This window comes from Hippocampus bargibanti, linkage group LG05 (assembly GCF_051943395.1).
Source record: "Hippocampus bargibanti isolate YZ-2025 linkage group LG05, ASM5194339v1, whole genome shotgun sequence".
Lineage (NCBI taxonomy): Eukaryota > Metazoa > Chordata > Actinopteri > Syngnathiformes > Syngnathidae > Hippocampus > Hippocampus bargibanti.
In genome coordinates this window covers 27359190-27380735 of record NC_142738.1, presented here as the reverse complement: position 1 = coordinate 27380735, position 21546 = coordinate 27359190, and the positions used below count along the sequence as shown (strand labels likewise).

General features: G+C 40.6%; 1 protein-coding gene and 1 long non-coding RNA gene across 5 annotated transcripts in view; one reads left to right on the top strand and one right to left on the bottom strand.

The window, feature by feature from the left end:
• zc3h18 (zinc finger CCCH-type containing 18) overlaps positions 1-21546 on the top strand; it is a 53640-nt gene that overhangs the window by 7527 nt on the left and 24567 nt on the right. For all 4 annotated transcript variants that reach the window (XM_088997547.1, XM_088997546.1, XM_088997544.1 and 1 more), the window contains exons 4-9: positions 3322-3470; positions 15389-15484; positions 16782-16924; positions 17091-17120; positions 18097-18211; positions 21055-21320. In XM_088997547.1, the coding sequence (XP_088853673.1) occupies positions 3322-3470; positions 15389-15484; positions 16782-16924; positions 17091-17120; positions 18097-18211; positions 21055-21320 (799 nt within the window). The remainder of the gene's footprint in view (positions 1-3321; positions 3471-15388; positions 15485-16781; positions 16925-17090; positions 17121-18096; positions 18212-21054; positions 21321-21546) is intronic.
• LOC148898377 (uncharacterized) lies at positions 8449-9682 on the bottom strand. Its single transcript, XR_016115005.1, has 5 exons — positions 9509-9682; positions 9367-9405; positions 8907-8958; positions 8716-8810; positions 8449-8613 (listed from the first exon to the last, which is right to left on the bottom strand). It is a non-coding gene; the product is annotated as an uncharacterized LOC148898377 (long non-coding RNA).

Below are 21546 nucleotides of genomic sequence, written 5' to 3'. Positions count from 1 at the left end.
AGCACTCACCCAGCGTCGGAAGATACTACGCCTCGCACATCGCCCGTGCCTTGAACTGCTATCGGTACGAGAGTTGCTTCGCCCGAGGTATTTATTAGCCTCGATCGCGGCGGTTGATACTCTCGAGGTCGTATGCTGCTTTGCACCCTCGTGTGCATTTTTATTTTCCCCGAGTGAGTGAGGTTGGACGGATCGCCCCCGCTCACCTACTCGCGGTGCTCTGTTTTGTCACTTTTTGTTCAACCAGTTTATTCCGAGTCCGCGTTATCTCGGACCCGCGCCTTTTGTTAATAAATCATCTGCCAGCACCAACGTCTCTGTCACCTGCTTAGCGATCCTCCCCAACAATTAACGTTCCGACTCGTCAGCTGCCACTGTCGCCATTGGAACGTGACACAGTTGGTCACGAAGAGAGCGATCTACACCCGTACGCCGCTCAGCATCCCACCCTCGCGTACACACTCATGCGTCGTACCGGCGGTCGAAATGTATTAAATGAAATGTATTATTATTAGTGAAAGTCAGACATGGGCCAGATAGCAATATTTGGCCATGGAACATGTTTTAGTCAGTGATTCTAATTGACCTCTGTAATGTGACATCAGATTTGTATGCGGTGTGGAGACTGAGGGCAGACAGTCGCGCGAGATCAGGGTTGAGAGTTTAAATGATTGATAAATACTTTTGTGTTCATAACAACGGTGAACATCTGGCAGAAATTTTATTTTGGACTTTATTCCGTGCAGTGGGCCCATGTGCAGTGGGCCTTTAACTTTAATTTTTGATTTTAAATTTGAGCCGGTCTTGGCTCGTTTCTCACATCCATTCAAGTTATAGTTTATGTTATTGTTCCGCATTAATTAATGGGTTAATTAATGCTTAATTAATTGCAGAGGTCAATTAGAATCACTGACTAAAACATGTTCCATGGCTTGGACTCCAGATGAGGAACGCTGAAGGACAGATGGTGGTTGACTTTGCTAAGAGAATGGAAATGGCTATTGTGAATACTTTCTTTCAGATGAGACAGGAACATAGGGTGACCTACAAGAGTGGAGGCAGAAGTAGACAGGTAGACGACATTTTGTGTCGGCATCATCTAAAGGAAATCAGTGACTGAAAAGTAGTGGTTGGTGAGAGTGTAGCCAGACAGCACAGGTTGGTGGTGTGTAGGATGACGCTGGCAGTGAGGAAGATGAAGAACCCAAAGGCTGTAGTGAGGACTAAATGGTGGAAGTTGAAAACGGAAGAGTGTTGCATGACATTTAGGATGGAGGTAAGACAAGCACTGGGTGGGCAAGAGGTCCTTCCAGATGACTGGCAAACTACAGCGAACATAATCAGAGACACAGATCGGAAAGTACTTGGTGTATCGAGTGGAAGAAAGGTAGATAAGAGACTTGGTGGTGGACTGGGGAGGTGCAGGAGTGTATACAGAGAAAGAGGTTAGCAAAGAAGAAGTGGGACACTGAGAGGACGGACGTGAGTAGACAGCAGTACAAGGAGATGCAGCACACGCTTAAAGTAAAGGTGGCAAAGGCCAAACAAGAGGCCTATGATGACTTATATGCTCGGCTGGACAGCATGGAAGTGTCTTGGAGAGGTGGCGGTGGTGTTCCTGACTGGGTTATTCAACAAGATCTTAGATGGTTAACAGATGCCTGAAGAATGGCGATGAAGTGTACTCTTGCCCATTTTTAAGAACAAAGGAGATGTGCAGAGTTGTACTAACTACAGAGGAATAAAGTTGATGAGCCATACAATGAAACTCCGGGGAAAGAGTCGTTGAAGCTAGACTAATAGCAGAACTGAACATTTGTGAGCAGCAGTATGGCTTCATGCCAAAAAAGAGTACGACAGATGCAGTGTTTGCTTTAAGAATGCTGATAGAGAAGTACAGAGAAGGTCAGAAGGAATTGCATTGTGTCTTTGTAGATCTGGAGAAAGCGTACGACAGGGTGCCCAGAGAAGAGCTGTGGTATTGCATGAGGAAGTCTGGAGTGACAGAAAAGTATGTCAGAGCGGTGCAAGACATGTATCATGACTGTAGGACAGTTGTGAGGTGTGCTGTCGGTGTGACTGAGGAATTCAAGGTGGAGGTGGGACTCCACCAGGGGTCAGCGCTGAGCCCCTTCTTATTTGGTATGGTGATGGACAGGCTGACAGACGATGTTAGACAAGAATCTCCTTGGACCATGTTTGCAGATGACATTGTGATCTGTAGCAAGAACAGGGAACAGGTGGCGGAGAAACTAGAGGTGTGGAGATATGCCCTGGAAAGGAGAGGAATGAAGATCAGTCGCAGCAAGACGGAATATGTATGTGTGAATAACAGGGATCCAAGTGCAAGAGTGATGCTACAGGGAGTAGAGATAAAGAAGGTGGAGGATTTTAAGTACTTGGGGTCAACTGTCCAGAGCAATGGAGAGTGTGGAAAAGAGGTGAATAAGCGTGTCCAGGCAGGCTGGAGCGGCTGGAGAAAAATGTCAGGTGTGATGTGTGATAGAAGGGTTTCATCTAGGATGAAAGGAAAAGTGTATAAAACAGTGGTGAGACCAGCCATGATGTTTGGACTGAAGACAGTGCCACTGAAGAAAAGAAGGAAGCAGAGCTGGAGGTAGCAGAGCTGAAGATGTTGAGGTTTTCTTTGGGAGTGACCAGGTTGGATAGGATCAGGAATGTTGAGCTTTGAACTCCCAGGGAGGAGACAGAGAAGAAGACCGAAGAGGAGGTTTATGGATGTGGTCAAAGAGGACATGAAGGTAGCTGGTGTGAGAGAAGAGGATGCACAAAACCGGGATAGATGGAGGACATTGATTCACTGTGGCGACCCCTGAAGGGTAAAGCCGAAAGGAAAAGAAGAAGATAGTTCAGCATTAATCTGAACATAATATAGGATTACAAATAAATGTATATTGATATTGTATACATTTGTCGATCTCGCACACTTTTTCACACAGCAACGCACTTCATTTTGATGTTTGCCGAGTGAAGTGTTGCAAACAACCACCACTTTGTCAGCGCTAACAAACTAAGCGCTAGTTCAAAAAGCGTTGCAGGCGCACAGAAAGTTGTTTATCTGGACAAAAACAGATTTTTGAAAGACATTTTACCCCATTAAATTATTGGCTGATGTACTGTGAAACCCAAAAGCAACATTGCATTGACAATGTTTTGAAGTACAGAGCTCGTAAGGATGTTTGTATATTGCCATTGATGAATCACTCCTTACACTAACCCAAATCTTTCCAAGAATCGGTTGCACCTGTTCTGTTCTGTGGTCTATTTTCCAGAACTTTCAAAAATGTTTTGTTTGTCCAGGGAATTGTACTTGGGGTATGAACTGTCGGTTTATTCACCCTGGTGTCAATGACAAGGGTAACTATTCCCTCATCACGAAGCCAGACCTCTTCTCACCTAATGGCGCTCAGCCTGCAGGACCACTGCCACTGATTCCCAACAACTCCTGGGTAAGTCTGTGTCTCGCTTTTTGAAATGCATGTTTGTGGGTTTTGTAATGACAATACTGCATATCCAGGTGGGAAAAACATCAGAAAAACTCATCATAGCCAGAAATTATGACTTTTTTTTACGTGGACTGTTGTGAGAGGGTAGTTGTACCACTCAAACAAAATGTATAATGAAGAAAATAAACATTTGTTGCCTTAAAATATACATCAATTTTTTTGGGGGGTAAATATATTTTATAAAACCAGAGACCAACAACAATATAGCTCAACAAAATCCTTGTTTCCCTTAAAGGACAACCGACGTTACTTTTTTGTTTTTTAACTGACGTTTTATATTTTATAGCATCTAAAATACCCGAAACACACAGTATGATATTTTTATTCAAATGCAAAACACCAATAAAAATGACTTAAAGTGTCCAAAATCTGCAAAAAATTGAGCTTCGAATTGGGCATTTTCAGAAAGCCCCCAATTCGTGACGTCACGCCAAGACGTCTTGCATTGCTGGAGAATCAAAACAATGGCTTCAGATTCGGAGAATATGCTTTCTTGTTACACATCCAGTTATGAATATGTTTCAAATAGTTCTGAAGAGGAAAGCATACATGTTTGCAATCGATTAAAGAATTTATTTTGTGCCATTTTGAGGCAACATTGGGGGGAAATGTCTCACCCAAAAAAAGAGGCACAAAGTGGCGACCTGTGTTCACCTCAGTTTCCACAGGCTGATAAATTCCTTATATGGAGCTTGGACGCCCTCTTCTGGCGGCTTTTGGATGCAACACGGTTTTCAGACCAAAGAAGTACAGCAAAATACATTGACGTGAAGGAAGGACTGCTACAATATGTCCTTTTGCGGTCAGGGGTGTTCCTTTAGTGACGTCAGGTACGGACCCGTCACCAACTCAAAAACAAGACTTCCTGAATAGTCAGCGCGAGTCTTAAAACGTAAAACATAGCTATATGCGCTGGAATCTTATTAAAATACGCTCAGTAGAAGTCATTTGAAGCCATTTTACAAATTATGGACACAACTTGTCCGGAGACGTTGGTTGTCCTTTAATGGTAGTTGTCTTGGGGAAAAAAAACACAAGGCCATACCGCTTCAGTTGAACTGTTTGAAAACAAGATTTTTTTTGATACTTGTTACCAAAATGAGACTGATTGTTAGGATGCATTGTATATTAACATACCTTCCAACTACTCCGGTTTTGCCGTAGAACTGTGGTTTTCATTATCCCATTGCGGGTTATGGGTTAATCATGAAAATTACAGTTTCCAATAAAAACAATAAATCTAAAATTGTCAAAATAGTAAGTACTCAACGTTCATTCAAAACACGAGAACGGGCGATTGGCACAGTGCCAGCTGTTAGCTTCCTTTAGATGAATTGCGCATGCGCGTGGTATGGGTCTTTTCCGGAATCAAGTGACGGCTCATTCCTGCACTCAAGGTCCCCAAACTTTTTCCTGTGAGGGCCACATAAATTTTCCCTTCTCTGATGGGGGGGCCGGTGTCAGTTTGTAACAGAAAAAGTATGACAATCGTAGGGGCGCTTAAAAAATGGATTTGTTTTCCAGAAAGTCACACATAACACTACACAATAACATTAACATTTGTTATTTAGTTTTTCTTTTGTTCTTTTGACTTCAAGACGGCGCCGCGAGAGTGGCTGCCTTTCCAGCAGCTCCTGTGTTTTGCTTTTCTACTTTCATTTCTTTCATAACTTTGCTGCTGTGAAATGTAAATTTCTCCACTGCGAGACTAATAAAGGCAAATCCAATCCAATCCAATCCAATCACCAAATAACCCTTTCCAGGTTCTTTACAGAAAAAACTCAGGAAACAAATAACACTATTAATGAAATAAATAATAACTAAATAACCCTCTCTGATTTATTTACAGAAAACAACAGGAAATAAATAACACTATTTATGACATAAATAATAACTAAATAATTCTCTCTGGGTACTTCATAGAAAAAGCAGGAAATAAATAACACTATTTATGAAATAAATAATTACTAAATACCTCTCTCTGGATTCGTCATAGAAAAAAAGCCATGGAACATTAACTTTCTGTTGTGCCATGCACAATCTTAACAGATAAAAGTTCAGCTCAGTTGTCAGAGCAGAATCTCTCTGACACATATGAGCAGTCTCTTCAAGTTCTTGTGTTCCTTCCGTATTATCCTTTTGTATTCCAGTAGGCTTGTAGACACCACTGTTAGCAGCTCTCTCTCATCCACTTCCCTGTGAAGACCACAAAGGAAAGCAGGTTGAGAAAGTGAACTAAGTGATACAGCACCTACACAGCACAATCCATTTCACGACCAGTATGGCTGTAAAGATGGATTTTATCCCATTAGATTTTATTATGATTATATTTGTTTATGCTCAGAATGACTCATTCAAGTCAGAAAAGTGAGCTTACCTTTGTATGTTCATCAGTGTGAACTGTGAGCCTGCATCTGGCTGGTGAGAAGTTGAATGTCAGGTTCCATTCCAGTCACTGCCAGTCTCAAACACTGATGCAGATGTTCATCTGTCAATCTTGATCTCGTTGGAGTTGTCAGCAGTTTCATGCGTGAAAAGGTTCTCTGGGTTCTCTGCAGAGAGGTTTTGTGTAGCAGGGAGATGGATGAAACTGCTTTTTCACTTGTCCCAAAACCAGCTCTGTTTCACCTCAAATGCTTTTATGTGGGAATACATGTCGCAAATAAGTTTCCCCTGGCCTTGTAGTTGCAAGTTAAAGCTGTTCAGCATTTCTGTTATGTCTGTTAAAAATGCGAGGTGCCATTTCCATTCTGAATGAAGAAATGTGTTAATTTCAGGTAGCAGCTCGTAAAAACGCCTCAAACCTCTGCGCCGGCTCAGCCATCGGACCTCTGTGTAGTACAGCACATCTCTGCGCAGATCCCAGTTCAGACAGGAATTCTTGGAACTGCCTGTGTTTAAGTCCCTTTGCTCTGATGAAGTCTATGCATGACACCACAACCTTCATGACAGAGTCCCACGTGAACACTTTGCAGCACAGTGCTTGCTGGCGAATTAGGCAGTGGACTTGTAGCAGGGCGGTGAGACCCCGTCCTTCCATCTCCCGGTTCATGCGTCCTATTAGACATGCCCACCATACTATTAGCCCCGTCAGTTGTGATGCTGGCCAGCTTTGACCAGTCCAGGTCCAACTCTTCCATGGTTTGGTACACTTTGCCGAAAATATCCTCCCCCGTCGTAGTCCCTTTCGGACTTTGAAGTGCTGCCAGCTCCTCGCACATCTCAAAGTTTGCACTAACTCCACAAATAAAAATAAGCAGCTGCGCGGTGTCCTGCACGTCTGTGCTGTCATCCAGTGCTAATGGAAAAAAATCAAATTCTCTTGTCTTCTGCTGCAGCTGAGCATATACATTACCCCCGATTTCTTCAATGCGTCTGGTGATTGTACTCGCTGATAGACTCGCGGCATTAAATACATCTTTCTTCTCGGGACACACCTCCTCTGCGACAGCGTTCATGCATTTCTTGACAAACTCTCCATCAGTGAAAGGTTTACCACGCTTGCTATCAGTTGAGCAACCCGAAAGCTGGCCCGAACAGATGAGTGGTTCAGCTGAGCTTGGCGTACGAATGTATTCTGCTGAGCTAACGGTCCACTTTTTATGTTTGAGATATTGTCTGTTCGCATTTGGCCTTGCAAGCTATCATACCTGTCTTTGTGATGGGATTCATAGTGTCGCCGCAGATTGTATTCTTTAAATACCGCCACCGCCTCTTGACAGATGAGACAAACAGCCTTTTCTTTGCATTGAACAAAAAAATATTCGTTTGTCCACTGCAGGTTAAATGCCCTGCATTCTGAATCAATTTTTCTCTTACCTAATCTTTTCGCCATCATTACGCTCTCTCTTTGAGAGGGGCGGGTGTAGGATTTTTTTTCTCTGGGTTGCCAGATACACTGTAAAACCCAACAAGTTGAAAGTACTCAAAATTTATATGGCAACTGATTACGTCAAAATTTTTGAGTACAGTTAACTCAAAATGTTTGAGTAGAGTTAACTCAAAATGTTCAAGTAGTTTACTCAAAATGTTTGAGTAGTGTAAATAAATTTTATGAGTTTGTCTGAACTTAAAAGTTATGAGTTTGATTGAGCTTAAATGTTATGAGTTTGTTTGGACATGAATGTTATGAGTTTGCCTGAACTTAAAAGATGTACTTTCAGTTTACTCTAATGTTTTCTTAATTTTTAAATTAAAATTAGGTTTCATATTTAAGCTTAACCAACTCAAATTTATAATGTTCCATGAAAACATATATTCATGTATACTGTACTTACATTTGCCTTCTATGTCTAAAAACAAAAACACACCTCACGTCTGTTTTAGTTCACATTTTTTATTAAGGTTTAAAACAACCTTTGATAAAACAAACGATAGCAGTACCAAAATGCGCAGCATATCCACGTACCAAAACAACAAATAAACCCCTGAGCAGAAGATGTGAAATAAACACAACAAAACAGAAAAAAACAACAAATTATACTCTGCTGTTCTGTTAAAAAAATAAATTCTTTGAAAAGCATATACTTGAATAAATACAACCGAATACATTTCAATGTACTCGTTATAAGGTGCAAATCAAGGTAAAACTTACTAAAAACAAACACAGTATTCCTGAAATGAAAAAAGACATTTTGGTGGAATCCAAGTTTACATATCAAAGTATTAATAGAAAATCAGTCACAAACAGGTATACAAAGCAGAGTAAAACTGAAGTTACTTATCGAGTGTTGCTCTGTTCCGTAATATTGGAGGCACTGGTGCCTTCAATATTGCGGAACAAAGCATTTTTCAAACTTAGCAAGCGTGGTTTGAGTCGTCTGTTATCATCAAGACACAGCAGTATTTTCTGAATGAAGGTGAATGTGAGGATTAATTTTCTTGGATAATCTAAATGCAATGCGTACATTAAACCAAACAAGAGGAGGTGTGCATCAGCCAACCTGGGGAGACATCTCACAATAATGCCATCTTCTATCACAACAGAAATGCTGTCGGGGTTAAACAAGATGGCACTAGTGAGGTTGTCAGCTGTTACGGAGAGAAGTGCGACAGGAGTGTTTTCAATGTCTGGATCCTCTTCCCACTGCAAAATACACACAAACGTACACATACAGAATAAAGTAAAAGGTTATAGCATATATTGTGGCCATAGATAGACATTTGTGTTAAGTCAGGTAATACATACATTGCATGTCTTGAAGAACTCGGAGTCATCTTCTTGTAGGTATGATGGGAGCGCACGAAGGGCCAGACTGCGTCTCATGTGTATATCTGTGTATACTGAAAAGTGCAAATGCAATTGCTGTCGAGACATGGCAGTGGGCTGACTCTTGAATACTGGGAATGTTGCAAACGATAATGGCTAAATAACTTCGCCCGAGTATCCAGGGATGTAGAACACAGTTTGCATCTCCAGTCCATGTTAGGCCTGCAATTACATTAAACATTTTTCAAGAATGAGTACGTGTTTGGATAAGCAAAGTAAAGTTGGTGTGATTCTAGTGGGTCCAAATTAAAGACAGTTACGGATTATTATAGCTCAAATCCAAGCATATCCTTCGTAATAGTTTGGAACCTCCGCACTATCCCTATTGCAATTTAACAACTGCCTCACTGTAATGATTAATGAACATCAGTTGCTGGTAAGAGCAGAGGAGAATGTGAGACTTGAGATTGTTTTAAAGAAAGAACAATCAATGAAGTCTCAACTAATGGTGTAAAATACTCCAATATATGTTAAAAAGGTAAAATTCTGTTCAATATAAAAAATACCTACATGTAGTATGATATTCATCAGGTAATTAAGAATATAGCATAAATAAAAATGTAAACATACCTTCGATAATGGTGGTGTTGCTCAATTTGCACCCGGGGGCTGAAAGGTTGAAGAGAAAAAACATGACAATGAATGTAATCCTTTAATTTAATAAAACACATTTATCCATGTTAACTTTTTAAGTTTAATAAATCTAATGTACCAGATTAAATGATGCAATCAAACCAGTCAGGCGTTTGCAGTTTGATGACTTGGCCTCCAGCAGCTCTCTCGGTATCCTGAATATGCCAAAAATACATTTTAAAAAAAGTAAATGTTTAATTTACACATGCATAACCATTTAAACTGCATCAATTGTACATATTCCAATCCACTGTACATTTTTTGGCTATCATTATACAGTAAAGTCTCGTTATATCGATATTCAAGGGAGTCCGAAAAAATATCGATATAACCGGGACTATCGATATATCCGACCCTGTTTGCATGTAATTTTCTCCGTGCGTGCATAGAAATAGTATTGATATAACCAGGACTATCGATATATCCGATATCGATATAACGAGGTTAGGCAACATTCGTAATGCTGATGAAGTGATACCGGTGGGAGTGGGGGAAATAGGCCAGTCGTTAGTCAGGAATGTAGGAACAATCAGTGGGGCCACAGGGAGGGGTCCTCTGCTCCCCCCAACCTGAGAGTAGGGACCTATCATAGCTGTGTCCGGCGCCGCCATGCCTGGACATTAGGCATATATAAATAGGGCCGATACGACCAGTCAGACTTTAGTTCGCTGACGAAGCCTCTTGGATAGGAGGCAAAACGTCCGAAACCTTCTAAATTGTACAGTTGACGGCAGAAGAAACCTTCTCATCGATTAATAGTTAATAATGAAAATAGTTCAGAACTAAGGAACATTTTATTGCAAAAGTCCAACTTTATTATCAAATACAGATACACATATATGAAAAAAAAATCGAAATGCTTTCTGGTATTGTTCAGGGGGCCGGACCAAATGTGGAGGTGGGCCGTATCCGGCCCGCGGGCCGTAGTTTGGGGACCACTGCTCAAGGGTTAGCATCGTTCTTAGCATTGTCGTGTAATGGCATTTGCCAGGGGAAAAAATCAATAAAAAATGTATACAATACGGGGAAAACGTATTAGTTGACAGGTCAGTAGTTTGTTGATAACTGTTTTTGTCAATAGAATGTAGGTTTGATGTGCATATTTGAAGTTACTAACAATGTCTCAAAGGACAACCGACGCCTGCGGACAAGTTGTGTCCATAATTTGTAAAATCACTTCAAATGACTTCTACTGAGCGTATTTTACAAAGATTCCACCGCATATATCTATATTTTACGTTTTAATACTCGCGCTGAATATTCCTGAAGTCTTGTTTTTGAGTTGGTGATGAGTCCTGATGTCACGTCACGGAAGGAACACCCCTGACTGAGAAAGGACATACTGTAGCAGTCCTTTCATCCCGTCAATGCATTTTGCGGTACTTTGTTTGGTCTGAAAACCTCGTGTTGATGGCGAAATTATAAGGAAAACTCATAACGCGATGGTGAATCCTTGTGTGTTGTGACAAAATTTTTGAACATATTTCCACGAAGCTTTGTCGCCATCTTCTGCCTCTTTTGGGTGCGACATTTCCCTCTCTCTATGCCTCAAAATGACACGAAAAAAATTATTTAGTCGGTAGCAAACATGTATGCTTTCCTCTTCAGAACTATTTGAATCATATTCATAACTGGATGAGTAACAAGAAAGCATTTTCTCCGAATCTGAAGCCATTGTTTTGATTCTCGAGCAAGGCTATAGACGCCTTGGCGTGACACCACGAACAAGGGGGCGGGACCTTCTGAAACTGGCCACTTACGGTTTCAAATTGAAGTAGTTTTTAGACAGTCATTTTTATTGGTGTTTTGCATTTGACTAAAATATCATCCTGCGTGTTTTGGGTATTTTAGATGCTATAAAACGTTTTTCTGATGGCAGCTAAGAAACAAAAAAAGTGATGTCGGTTGTCCTTTAACATTGTACTTTTCAAATAAGATTGATTATTGAATGTTTGGTTGATTGTACAATATTTCACAGGTATATCTTTGATATTGATAAACACTTGTATGGTGTTTCAGCCTCATTTTAAGTAGCTGTAATGTTAAAAATCGTTTGGTTTCAGGGGGGCGAAGTCCCCCTGGACCGACCGGCATATCAGTAGGCTTTTCTGGTTTCAAAAGTTGGCAGGTATGTATTAACACAAAAATATCTTACTAACATGCACTCCTCTATTCTGCACCCCTCAATTGGGATTTGGGACCAGTCCTCGATCTGCCAGTCAATTGCGACCAACATAATGGGCACCCCTGGAATTTAATGTGAATTTAGAGCGCCCTCTCACCAAAATACACACATGCCGCAGGGATGCATCTGGGCCACGCTTTTGCGCGATTTCCGCATTATGACACCCACTGGTGCAACTTTGTAACTCTGCTATGCCAGCACTAGTGCAACTCTATTACGTGTAGCACATTTTGCTACGTGATCTGCAACACAAATGATACACTTCTGTTAAAATAGCTAAATAAACAAATTTTGTGAAACAGCAATTGAAAACTGTTTATTTTCCTTCACAGGATTTAACTTTCATCGTCTGCCATCTTGCCATACCGATATCTGAGCGTAATCACCTTGCATTTAAGTGCGTTCCAAAGTCATGGTTGAGGATGTCGGGCTTTTCCGTGATCTGCCGGAAACTGCCGAAAGAGATAATTGAATGTTCATTTACCTATGGTGTATTGCAATATTTACGACGAACATGGCAGATGGTTGCAGTATGGAGCAGCACGAATAAAACTCTAAAAGACATTAAAAACTGGCAGCAAACAATCGAATAAGTCTGCGGAGGGTGCTGAGGGTAGTGACAATTCGTTGCAGCAACCTGCTGTTACTGATTTGAATTTAGTGGAGAATGGGGATTATTTCAGAGCTTTTGTTGCACATTGGAAATCTTTAAAGCTAAGACATTTGTTTAAGTCGACACTAGTAAGAAATATTGTGCAAAATATGTTCCTTTTGACTTCTCTGTAAACGGACGTGCTGCGTTTTGCTCTAGCGTTTAATATAGGTGTACGAAGTTTTAGCCCCTAATCATGCCTCCAAATAAAGTAAGTGCTGCTTAAAATGACAAAAGAAAAGTAGTGCGTACAACTATTGCATTTAAGAAAGAAATAATCGCAAAATATGAAGGAGGTGTGTGAGTGTCTGATCTGGCGAGGGAATACAGCATGGCGAAATCTACGATCAGTACAATATTAAAGAATAAGGAGGCTGTGAAATCTAGTGATGTTGCTGTGGGAGTGAGAGCACGTGTCATTGGATAGATATTTTAAGAGAAAAGAACATCCTGTAGCCAAGTCATCCGAAGCTGTCACGTTCCGAGCGAGAGTGACGGCAGATGACTCGTCGGAACGTAGTGGAATGTTTGGGATCCCAAAACAGACACGTACTAACCAAGCAGGATGTTTATTCACAAATAAAAGAAAACACAGCGAGTAAGAAGGCAGGGGGTGATCCGACCCGCTTACTACGCCAAAAAGCAAATGGCACACGAGGGTGCAAAATTATGCAATCCCGGAAGATGACAACAATTTACGCAGGGGACGCAGGGAAAATACCTCGGACCGGATACACTCGCGCATCGAAGGAAGAGTCCAGGTACGGTGGCGAGTTGAGTCAATCATCCGGCATTGGCGAGGTGATCGCGAACCGTATAAATGCCCCGTGTCCGTGATTAGAGAATCAAAGTCAAAGTCAGCTTTATTGTCAAATATGCTAATATGCATGACACACAGCACAGATGAAATTAATGTCCTCTCGGACCCAGCATGCAAGGCACTAATAGTTGGCTAACGTGGCTAAAAAAGACAAACAACTACTGACAAGACTATACATGTAATTTCTGAATGTAAAGTGAGGTAGTGTTGTATGTAAAGTGAGGTAGTAATGTATGTAAAGTGAGGTAGTTACGTATGTAAAGTGAGGAAGTGACATATACAGTAAAGTCTCGTTATATCGATATCGGATATATCGATAGTCCCGGTTATATCGATACTATTTCTATGCACGCACAGAGAAAATTACATGCAAACAGGGTCGGATATATCGATAGTCCCGGTTATATCGATATTTTTTCAGACTCCCTTGAATATCGATATAACGAGACTTTACTGTATATACAGTGACGTAATGTAGTAATGCATAAATGACAGCGGGTGGAGAACGGCCCGGAGAGGCAGCACACTAAGACATCATGATTTGAAATCATGCATGGCACGAAAGGTTCCCCTGCTTAAACCAGCACATGTCAAGGCCCGTCTTAAGTTTGCATATGACCATTTGGATGATACAGAGTAGTCTTGGGAGAACGTTTTGTGGTCAGATGAGACCAAAATATAACTTTTTGGTCATAACTCGACTGAGCGTGTTTGGAGGAAGAAGAATGAAGAGTACAATCCGAAGAACACCATCCCTACTATGAAGCATGGGTGTGGTGGCATCATGATTTGGGGGTGTTTTTCTGCACATGGGATGATGACTGGGGCCGTGTATTGTGAGATTTTGGGGAACAACCTCCTTCCCTCAGTCGGAGCATTGAAGATGGGTCATGGCTGAGTCTTCCAACGTGACAACAACCTGAAGCACAGGGCCAGGAAAACTAAGGAGTAGAAGCATATCAAGTTTCTAGCATGGCCCAGCCAGTCTCCAGACCTGAACCCAATCAAAAATGTTTGGAGGGAGCGCAAACTCTGTTTTTCTCAGCGACAGCTGATGTTTGAAGGGAGCTCAAACTGTGTGTTTCTCAGTGACAGCCCAGAAACCTGACTGATCTAGAGAAGATATGTATGGAGGAGTGTGCCAAGATCCCTCCTGCAGAAAAAAAGCCACAGGAAACGTTTAACCTCTGTAATAGCAAACGAAGGCGGCTGTACCAAATATTAACATTCATTTTCTCAGGTGTTCAAATACATATTTGCAGCTATATCACACAAATAAATTGTTACAAAATTATGCATTGTGATTTCTGGATTTTCTTTTTAGTTTATCCTCTCACAGTGGACATGCACCTACGATGAAACTTTCAGACCCCTCCATGATTTCTAAGTGGGAAAAATTAAGGGTGCTCAAATACTTATTTTTTTCACTGTTTACTGTTATTTTACCTAGCTCTAGCAAATTACCAGAGCTTGTCTGAAACAGTCAATCTTGTTTTCTAGTCCTTATAACTTGTTTTTATCAAACTGTTTGTTGCTTGAATAAAACTGTTAAAACTCTATTGATGAATCCCCTTTGTCTTGTTAAATCACATAGTGTTTCATCAATCACCATGTGCCTTGTGGATGATCTGATTAAACTTGTGGAGTATGTCAACAGCCAATCAAAATAGATTACATCATGTGGAAACCGACCACAGATCTTATGTGGCAAATTTCGCCTGTCTCTCAATGTCAATATTACCAGCCCTTATTTATAATTCATGTAACTGTAGGTCACTGTCATTTGGTAGGAGTTACCGAGCTTTTTTTTTCTTAAGAGGTAGAAAGACAGACACTCGCCTGTGATGCTTTTAAATCAAATTTATTATTATTATTATTATTTTCTTAAAAGCTTAAATAATACAATACATCCCAAACACTCTCAAAATGCTTCACATGCTTATAGTTGACACAAATTTATAACATCTACTTATCTTAACCCACAGAGGGCTAAGTAAAAATTTTAAATGAACCCCGTCTGGGGAAAAAGGAGAAACCTTGAGAAGATATGAGATGAGATAACCTTTCTTCGTCTCACATTGGAGAAATTCCCAATTCACAGCAGCAAAGTTATGAAAGGAAGAGGAAAGGCAAAAGAAAGTACAAATACAAAATATAGGAGCTGCTGTGAAGGCAGCCACTTTTAAGGCGCCATCTTGAAGTCAAATAAAATAATAAAAGTAATATTGCCACTTGAGGCATGACACCGAACTACACTGATTTTTTTCGTTTCAACAAACAAGCATTATTTGATGTCTTCCAGACTGCGCCTGCAGTCGAGGAGCTTCCTCCTCCCCCACCTCCTCTAGAACCTCCTGTGGAAAGTGCGTGGGAGAGGGGCGTAAGGCATTCCAAAGAGGTAAGTGTCAGCATGTGTAAAAACTGGATAAATCACGTCCCGTATTTTCCACACTATAAGGCACGCTGTATTATGAAGTGCACTTTAAATGAATGGCTGACCCTGTACATTTTTTCCATATACTGTACTCTATTGGATGCACGGGATTATAAAACGCAATCTACAATTCATCCACTAGATAGAGCAACACCCCTTCCATTCGACCCGAGAGGTGTTCACTGCTGCCTCAAAAAAAAAAAAAAAGGAAAATGATTATTTCACTGAAACTGCGAAAATTGAAAATAATGCATCAAGACAGAAACTCAACCAAGGAAATCACAAAATAAATTGTATAGCCAAATTACAGAATTAATTTTATGATTTCCTCATTCATGAATACACAACAAAGGAATAAATAAACACGTGAGACATCTGATAGTTTTTTTTGTTTTTTTGGTGATACACTCAAGAAAATGTCAACAGAATGGGGTCATTTATGAAAATGGAAGACTGGGGTGCGCCTTGCAGTGGAAAATACGGTACGTGCTTTAAAAGGCCTCGGCCGTGATGCTTTGTTTTGTAAATGAGTAGACACAACTGAACTCGCAGATGAACAACTTTTTCGAATAATTTCATCTTGAAGCGATTATCGGTTGAGATGGGTAATTGCAATTCTCAACTGGCCTGTAGAACAACACGCTGAAAATAAGCTTTTCATTTACTGTGCCAAACAGTGTTGGCTTGTTTTGCAGAGTACATCAAAATCTTTTATGAGTGTAGCATTTACCTGAGCCTGTTGGGATCAGTCACCTACATATTTATGGGAAAATGGAAAATCTATTTCCTGGGCAAATTATTTCAGTATTGTTAATATTAATAAGTGTGACTTAAAACAGCCTTCAAAACCTGACTTCAACAATTTGAACATCCAATATCTTGTCTAGATGTGTAGTTTGAAAAGATTTTGGACATCGTTTTATTTTGTTTTTACACATCTCATATTGGAATTTGGGTGTGTAGTTTCTGTACATAATTGACCTGTATTCCGGATTAGCATTTTGGCTGACCTGGTTGCGAGAGGCTAGGTTTCATATACCTTGCAAACAAACCGCTGAAAGTCAAGATGGGTGCCATTGTCATTTGCGATAGATGTTATGTTTGTGAACTGATGAGGTGAGTAGAACATTTGCAATAATGGTTTTTGTGGCATATTCAACTTGATGTTGGACGTATCGCTTTTTGGAGCCACCAACATGCACTTAAAGGCTGCTGTGTTCATGTTTCAGATAAATTATGCTTGCTTCATTTTGTCTGTTAGATGTTGAAGAAGGCCACCATTCGAAAGGAACAGGAGCCAGACTTTGAGGAAAAACGTTTCAATGTGACAATTGGAGAAGATGAGAGAGAGTTTGACAAGGAGAATGAGTTCTTCAGGGAACGCAGCTACCGCATTATCAGAGAGTATGCTCTATCTGCATTTACTGTACTGATTCCTGATTTTAATTGACAAATTATGGACACAACTTGTCCGGAGACGTCAGTTGTCCTTTAATTTTATGTGATGCAATGTTACTATTTTAACACTAAACCGGAATCAGTGTCATTAACATTTGATTTGCTCTTTCAGAGAAATGGACATCAGAGAGCCAATATATGGGTGAGTATAGACAATTCTCTATTGAAAGCTAGCTTTATCATCCCGGTTGTTGCAGTTAATTACTGGCTATTGCAATAAGGCTACAAGGAGTCCATGGGTAATCGGTAGACCTTTAACTCAAATATAAATTGTGAGACAAAGGTTTTCTTAAAGGACAACCGACATCACTTTTTTGTTTCCTAACTGACATCAGAAAAACATTTGATTGCATCTAAAATACCCAAAACACGCAGTATGATATTTTAAGTCAAATGCAAAACACCAATAAAAATGACTTGGAGTGTGCTGAAACTGCAAAAAATTGTAACTGGAAGTGGCCTGTTTCAGAAGGTCCCGGCCCCTTGTTCGTGTTGTCACTCAAGACGTCTTGCCTTGCTCGAGAATCAAAACAATGGATTCAGATTCGGAGAAGATGCTTTCTTGTTACTCATCCAGTTATGAATATTATTCAAATAGTTCTGAAGAGGAAAGCATACATGTTTGCAATCGATTAAAGAATTTATTCCGTGTCATTTTGAGGCAAACGGGGGAGGGTGGAATGTCGCACCCAAAACAGGCAGAAAATGGCGACAAAATTTTGTCACAACACACAAGGATTCACCATCGCGTTATGTGTTTTCCTTCTAATTTCGCCATCAACACGGATCAACACAAAGTTTTCAGACCAAACAAAGTATCGCAAAATGCATTGACGTGATAAAAGGACTGTTACAGTGTGTCCTTTCTCAGTCAGGGGCGTTCCTTCAGTGACGTGACGTGAGGACTCGTCACCAACTCAAAAACAAGACTTCCGGAATATTCAGCGCGAGTCTTAAAACGTCAAATATGCGGTGGAATTTTTGTAAAATACGCTCAGTAGAAATCATTTGAAGCGATTTTACAAATTATGGACACAACCTGTCCGGAGGCGTCGGTTGTCCTTAAAATATAGAGATATGTATATTTGGTTCATGAAATATCTGTCATGCGTTTACAGTGATCAATATGTTGATCCATACTATGACTATGAAATGGAGGCTCTATGGCGAGGTGGGCAGTATGAAAACTTCCGAGTGCAGTATACAGAAGCCCCTCTTCCTTATCACTATAATGTAAGTATGCCTAATTTGTGCAATGGTTTATACAGGCTGTTTATCTGCTTTGTGCTCGCATCGCGCGGTGAGGGTGGGATTTAATTTATTTTTATTTCTTTAACTTGAATATGTATTTCAAGTTGTTCCATCCATTTATTTTATGCAGAGTGCCATATCACATGAATCACTGTCAAGGAACCTTTGCATTTCAGTAGTTGTATGACATGCGTACACACATGAACAAATAATATCAGGCTACGGTCCACTTCTTCTAAGCGTTCCAGAAGCAGGCAAGTGTACCAAACCACCAAAACGGTTAAGTGTCAAATCGATGAAAAGGTTTCTCTAACCGTCATCTGTACTTCTTTGAAGGTGTCGGACGTTTCTCTTCTTATCCAAGAAACTTCGTCAGCAAACTAAAGTATTACTGGTAGTTTAGGCCCTATATATATCCCTACTGTCCAGACATGGCGGTGCTATGATAGGTCCCTCCTCTCAGGTTGGGGGGAGCAGAAGACTACTCCCTGCAGCTGCTCCACTGATAGTTCCCATCGTTCTGACTAACGACTGGCCTGATTGAATAAACTACATTACTTTGTTTTTCATTTGGCAGTCTATCTTTTGGATGCACTAATTTTTGCCTTAAAGTGTTTATTGGTTTGAAATAACTAGGAATTTTGTGTTGCCAAAGGACTCTGTAGTTTTTCAGAAACTCAATGTAAGGTACTGCTACCCCTCTCCTTTTTGTATCTTCAGAATCTTTGGTTTCATTCCCTATTCTTTCTTTCTGACATTTGTTAAATGACCACTGAGGGTACCCACAGTTTGTGAGTGCTCTCCTGATATGTTGTGACTCCTTTTCTCTACCTTCAACGCTTATTGGTATTAGTGTAGCCCTATGCTGGAGGGTTCTGATAACTTTAATTATGACAAAGGTATCGTCCACATATCTAAACCAGTGTCTAGGTTTTGTCCCCGGGAAGGATGTGAGGGCCCGTTTCTCTATCTCTTCCATGTACAGATTAGCCACTATAGGTGGAACTGGTGAGCCCATAGCACAACCATGAATTTGTTTGTACAATTTCTCCCTAAATTGAAAATACGTATTAAGGCAGATTTCCAATAAAAAAAAAAGTTTGTTTCTTTCATGCAGAGAAACGTCCGCCAGCAGTCTCGTCCTCACCACTGAGACTGCTGCTGGGGTTGGGACAGATATAAAAAGAGAAGTCACATCGTAAGATGCCAATGTTTTCTCAGGTTCCAATATAGGTCTTTGATCCTCTCTACAAACCCTGTGGTGTTCTCTACGTGATTCTGTGTTACCAACCAACGGAGCTAAAATAGTTTTTAAATATTTGGCTACATTGTATGTAGAGGAGTCAATGCCACAAACAATGAGTCTGAGGGGGAACCCTTCTTTATGTATTTTTGGCAGGCCATAGATACATGGCGTGGCCTCTCCCGGGTATAATCTAAAATACATCTGTTTGTCTATATGTTTTCCTTTCTCTAACTTTTGGAGACAGTCTATCATTTCTTTCTTGTATCTATTGGAAGGGTCCCTTTTTAGTTGCTCATAAGTGGAAGAATCACTGATTAACCTATTTATTTTGTCTTCATAATCCGATGTGTTGAGAAGCACTGTACACCTACCCTTGTCTGCTGGCAAAATAGTAATATTTTTGTCTTTTTGTAGAGTAGTTAACACCTTTCTCTCTTCTAATGTTATGTTGGACGGAGGTGGTTTGGCACTTCTAAGAAGGGCTGATATTTTAATGAGCAGATCATCTGCCTCTGCATAGGAAAGTTTGTTATTTTTAATAGCCGATTCAGTAGCTGTAATGTAGTCTATTGTAGGTATTGTTTTAGGAGTTACTGAGAAATTTGAACCTTTGGTTAGTGCCGCCTTTTCTGTCTCTGGAAGATCTCTGTCTGACAAATTTTTGATCCAATTCTCCCTTGAAATCTGCTCATACCTAATTTTTCCCGTGTTTACAAGTAGCTGTGATTGTTTCTGAAAAAGTAATTTTTGAAATTTACCCTTTTGTCTCTCTTTGGTTTTGCTGTGGTGCGTCATGTATCCGGATTTGGTAAATTCGCACACTTCCTGATAGATTTTGTGGGTAACTTCAGTTTGTAATTGTTGATAATAAGATGCTATTTCTGACTGTTTGTTTTTTTATCTCTATATTAGGTGACTTAACATAAAAGAAGTGATTTTCATAAAACAACTAAATCCTTCATTAAACCGGTTTGGTGGGGTGAGGTTCAATTTGGATCGTTCATACAATAGCCTGTTTAGGCAACATAGGATTAGTAATACTGATGAGGTGATACTGGTCGAAGTGGGGCAATCAGGCCAGTCGTTAGTCAGAACAATAGGATCTATCAGTGGAGCACCTGCAGGGAGTAGTCTTCTGCTCCCCCCAACCTGAGAGGAGGGACCTATCATAGCAGAGTCCGGCACCGCCATGTCTGGACAGTAGGCATATATATATAGGGCCTAAATTACCAGTAAGACTAGTTTGCTGACGAAATTCCTTGGATAAGAAGCGAAACGTCCGACACCTTCAAAGAAGTACAGATGACGGCTGAAACCTTTTCATCGATGAACCACTCCTGTACGACGGAGAGCTTACACAGACTTCAGTGTCAAATCTCATCTTGATGAACGACAAATGTTTGGAAAGCAACATCAGTGCAGGTTAGCATCGGCCAGGGGAGATAATTTGAATCATTTGTGTTGCATGCAGGATTATGGTTCTTGAGGACTGGAGTTTCACACCTCTCGTGTAGGTTGTTGAAAATATTCAAACAAATACAAAATGTACAGTATTTGCCAGATTTTATCACCTTTCCAGGAGCGTGAAAGGGAACGGGATCCACGAGAGAGGCACAGAGATCGAGAGCGGGAGAGAGATCACCGTGAGAGAGAGCGCCGGCAAAGGGAACGAGAGCGGGAGAGAGAGCGGGAGAAGGAGCGAATGAGGCGGAAAGAGGAGTGGGAGAGGGACAGGATAAAGCGAGATGAGAAGGAAAGACCAAAGCTGCGTCCCCCTCGAGACATGCGAGAGAAGAAAGATGACAACAAACTCAAACCACAGTCACCGTTAATTTCGCCACCCAGGTAAGATTTTACTGATGGTAACCTCTCACATATTAGGCCACAAGCAAGCACAGATGACATGAATACTTGTGACATGGGTTGTGTCAATTTTAGTCTTTGTTTATCAACTGAACGGACTCAGATCAGTTCTTCAAATTCTCCCATATCGTTTCCATCTTTTTTTCCCCGTACTAGGGTGACAACGATGGTCTTGGGAATCACAATTTAACAAATGGCATTTGGTACA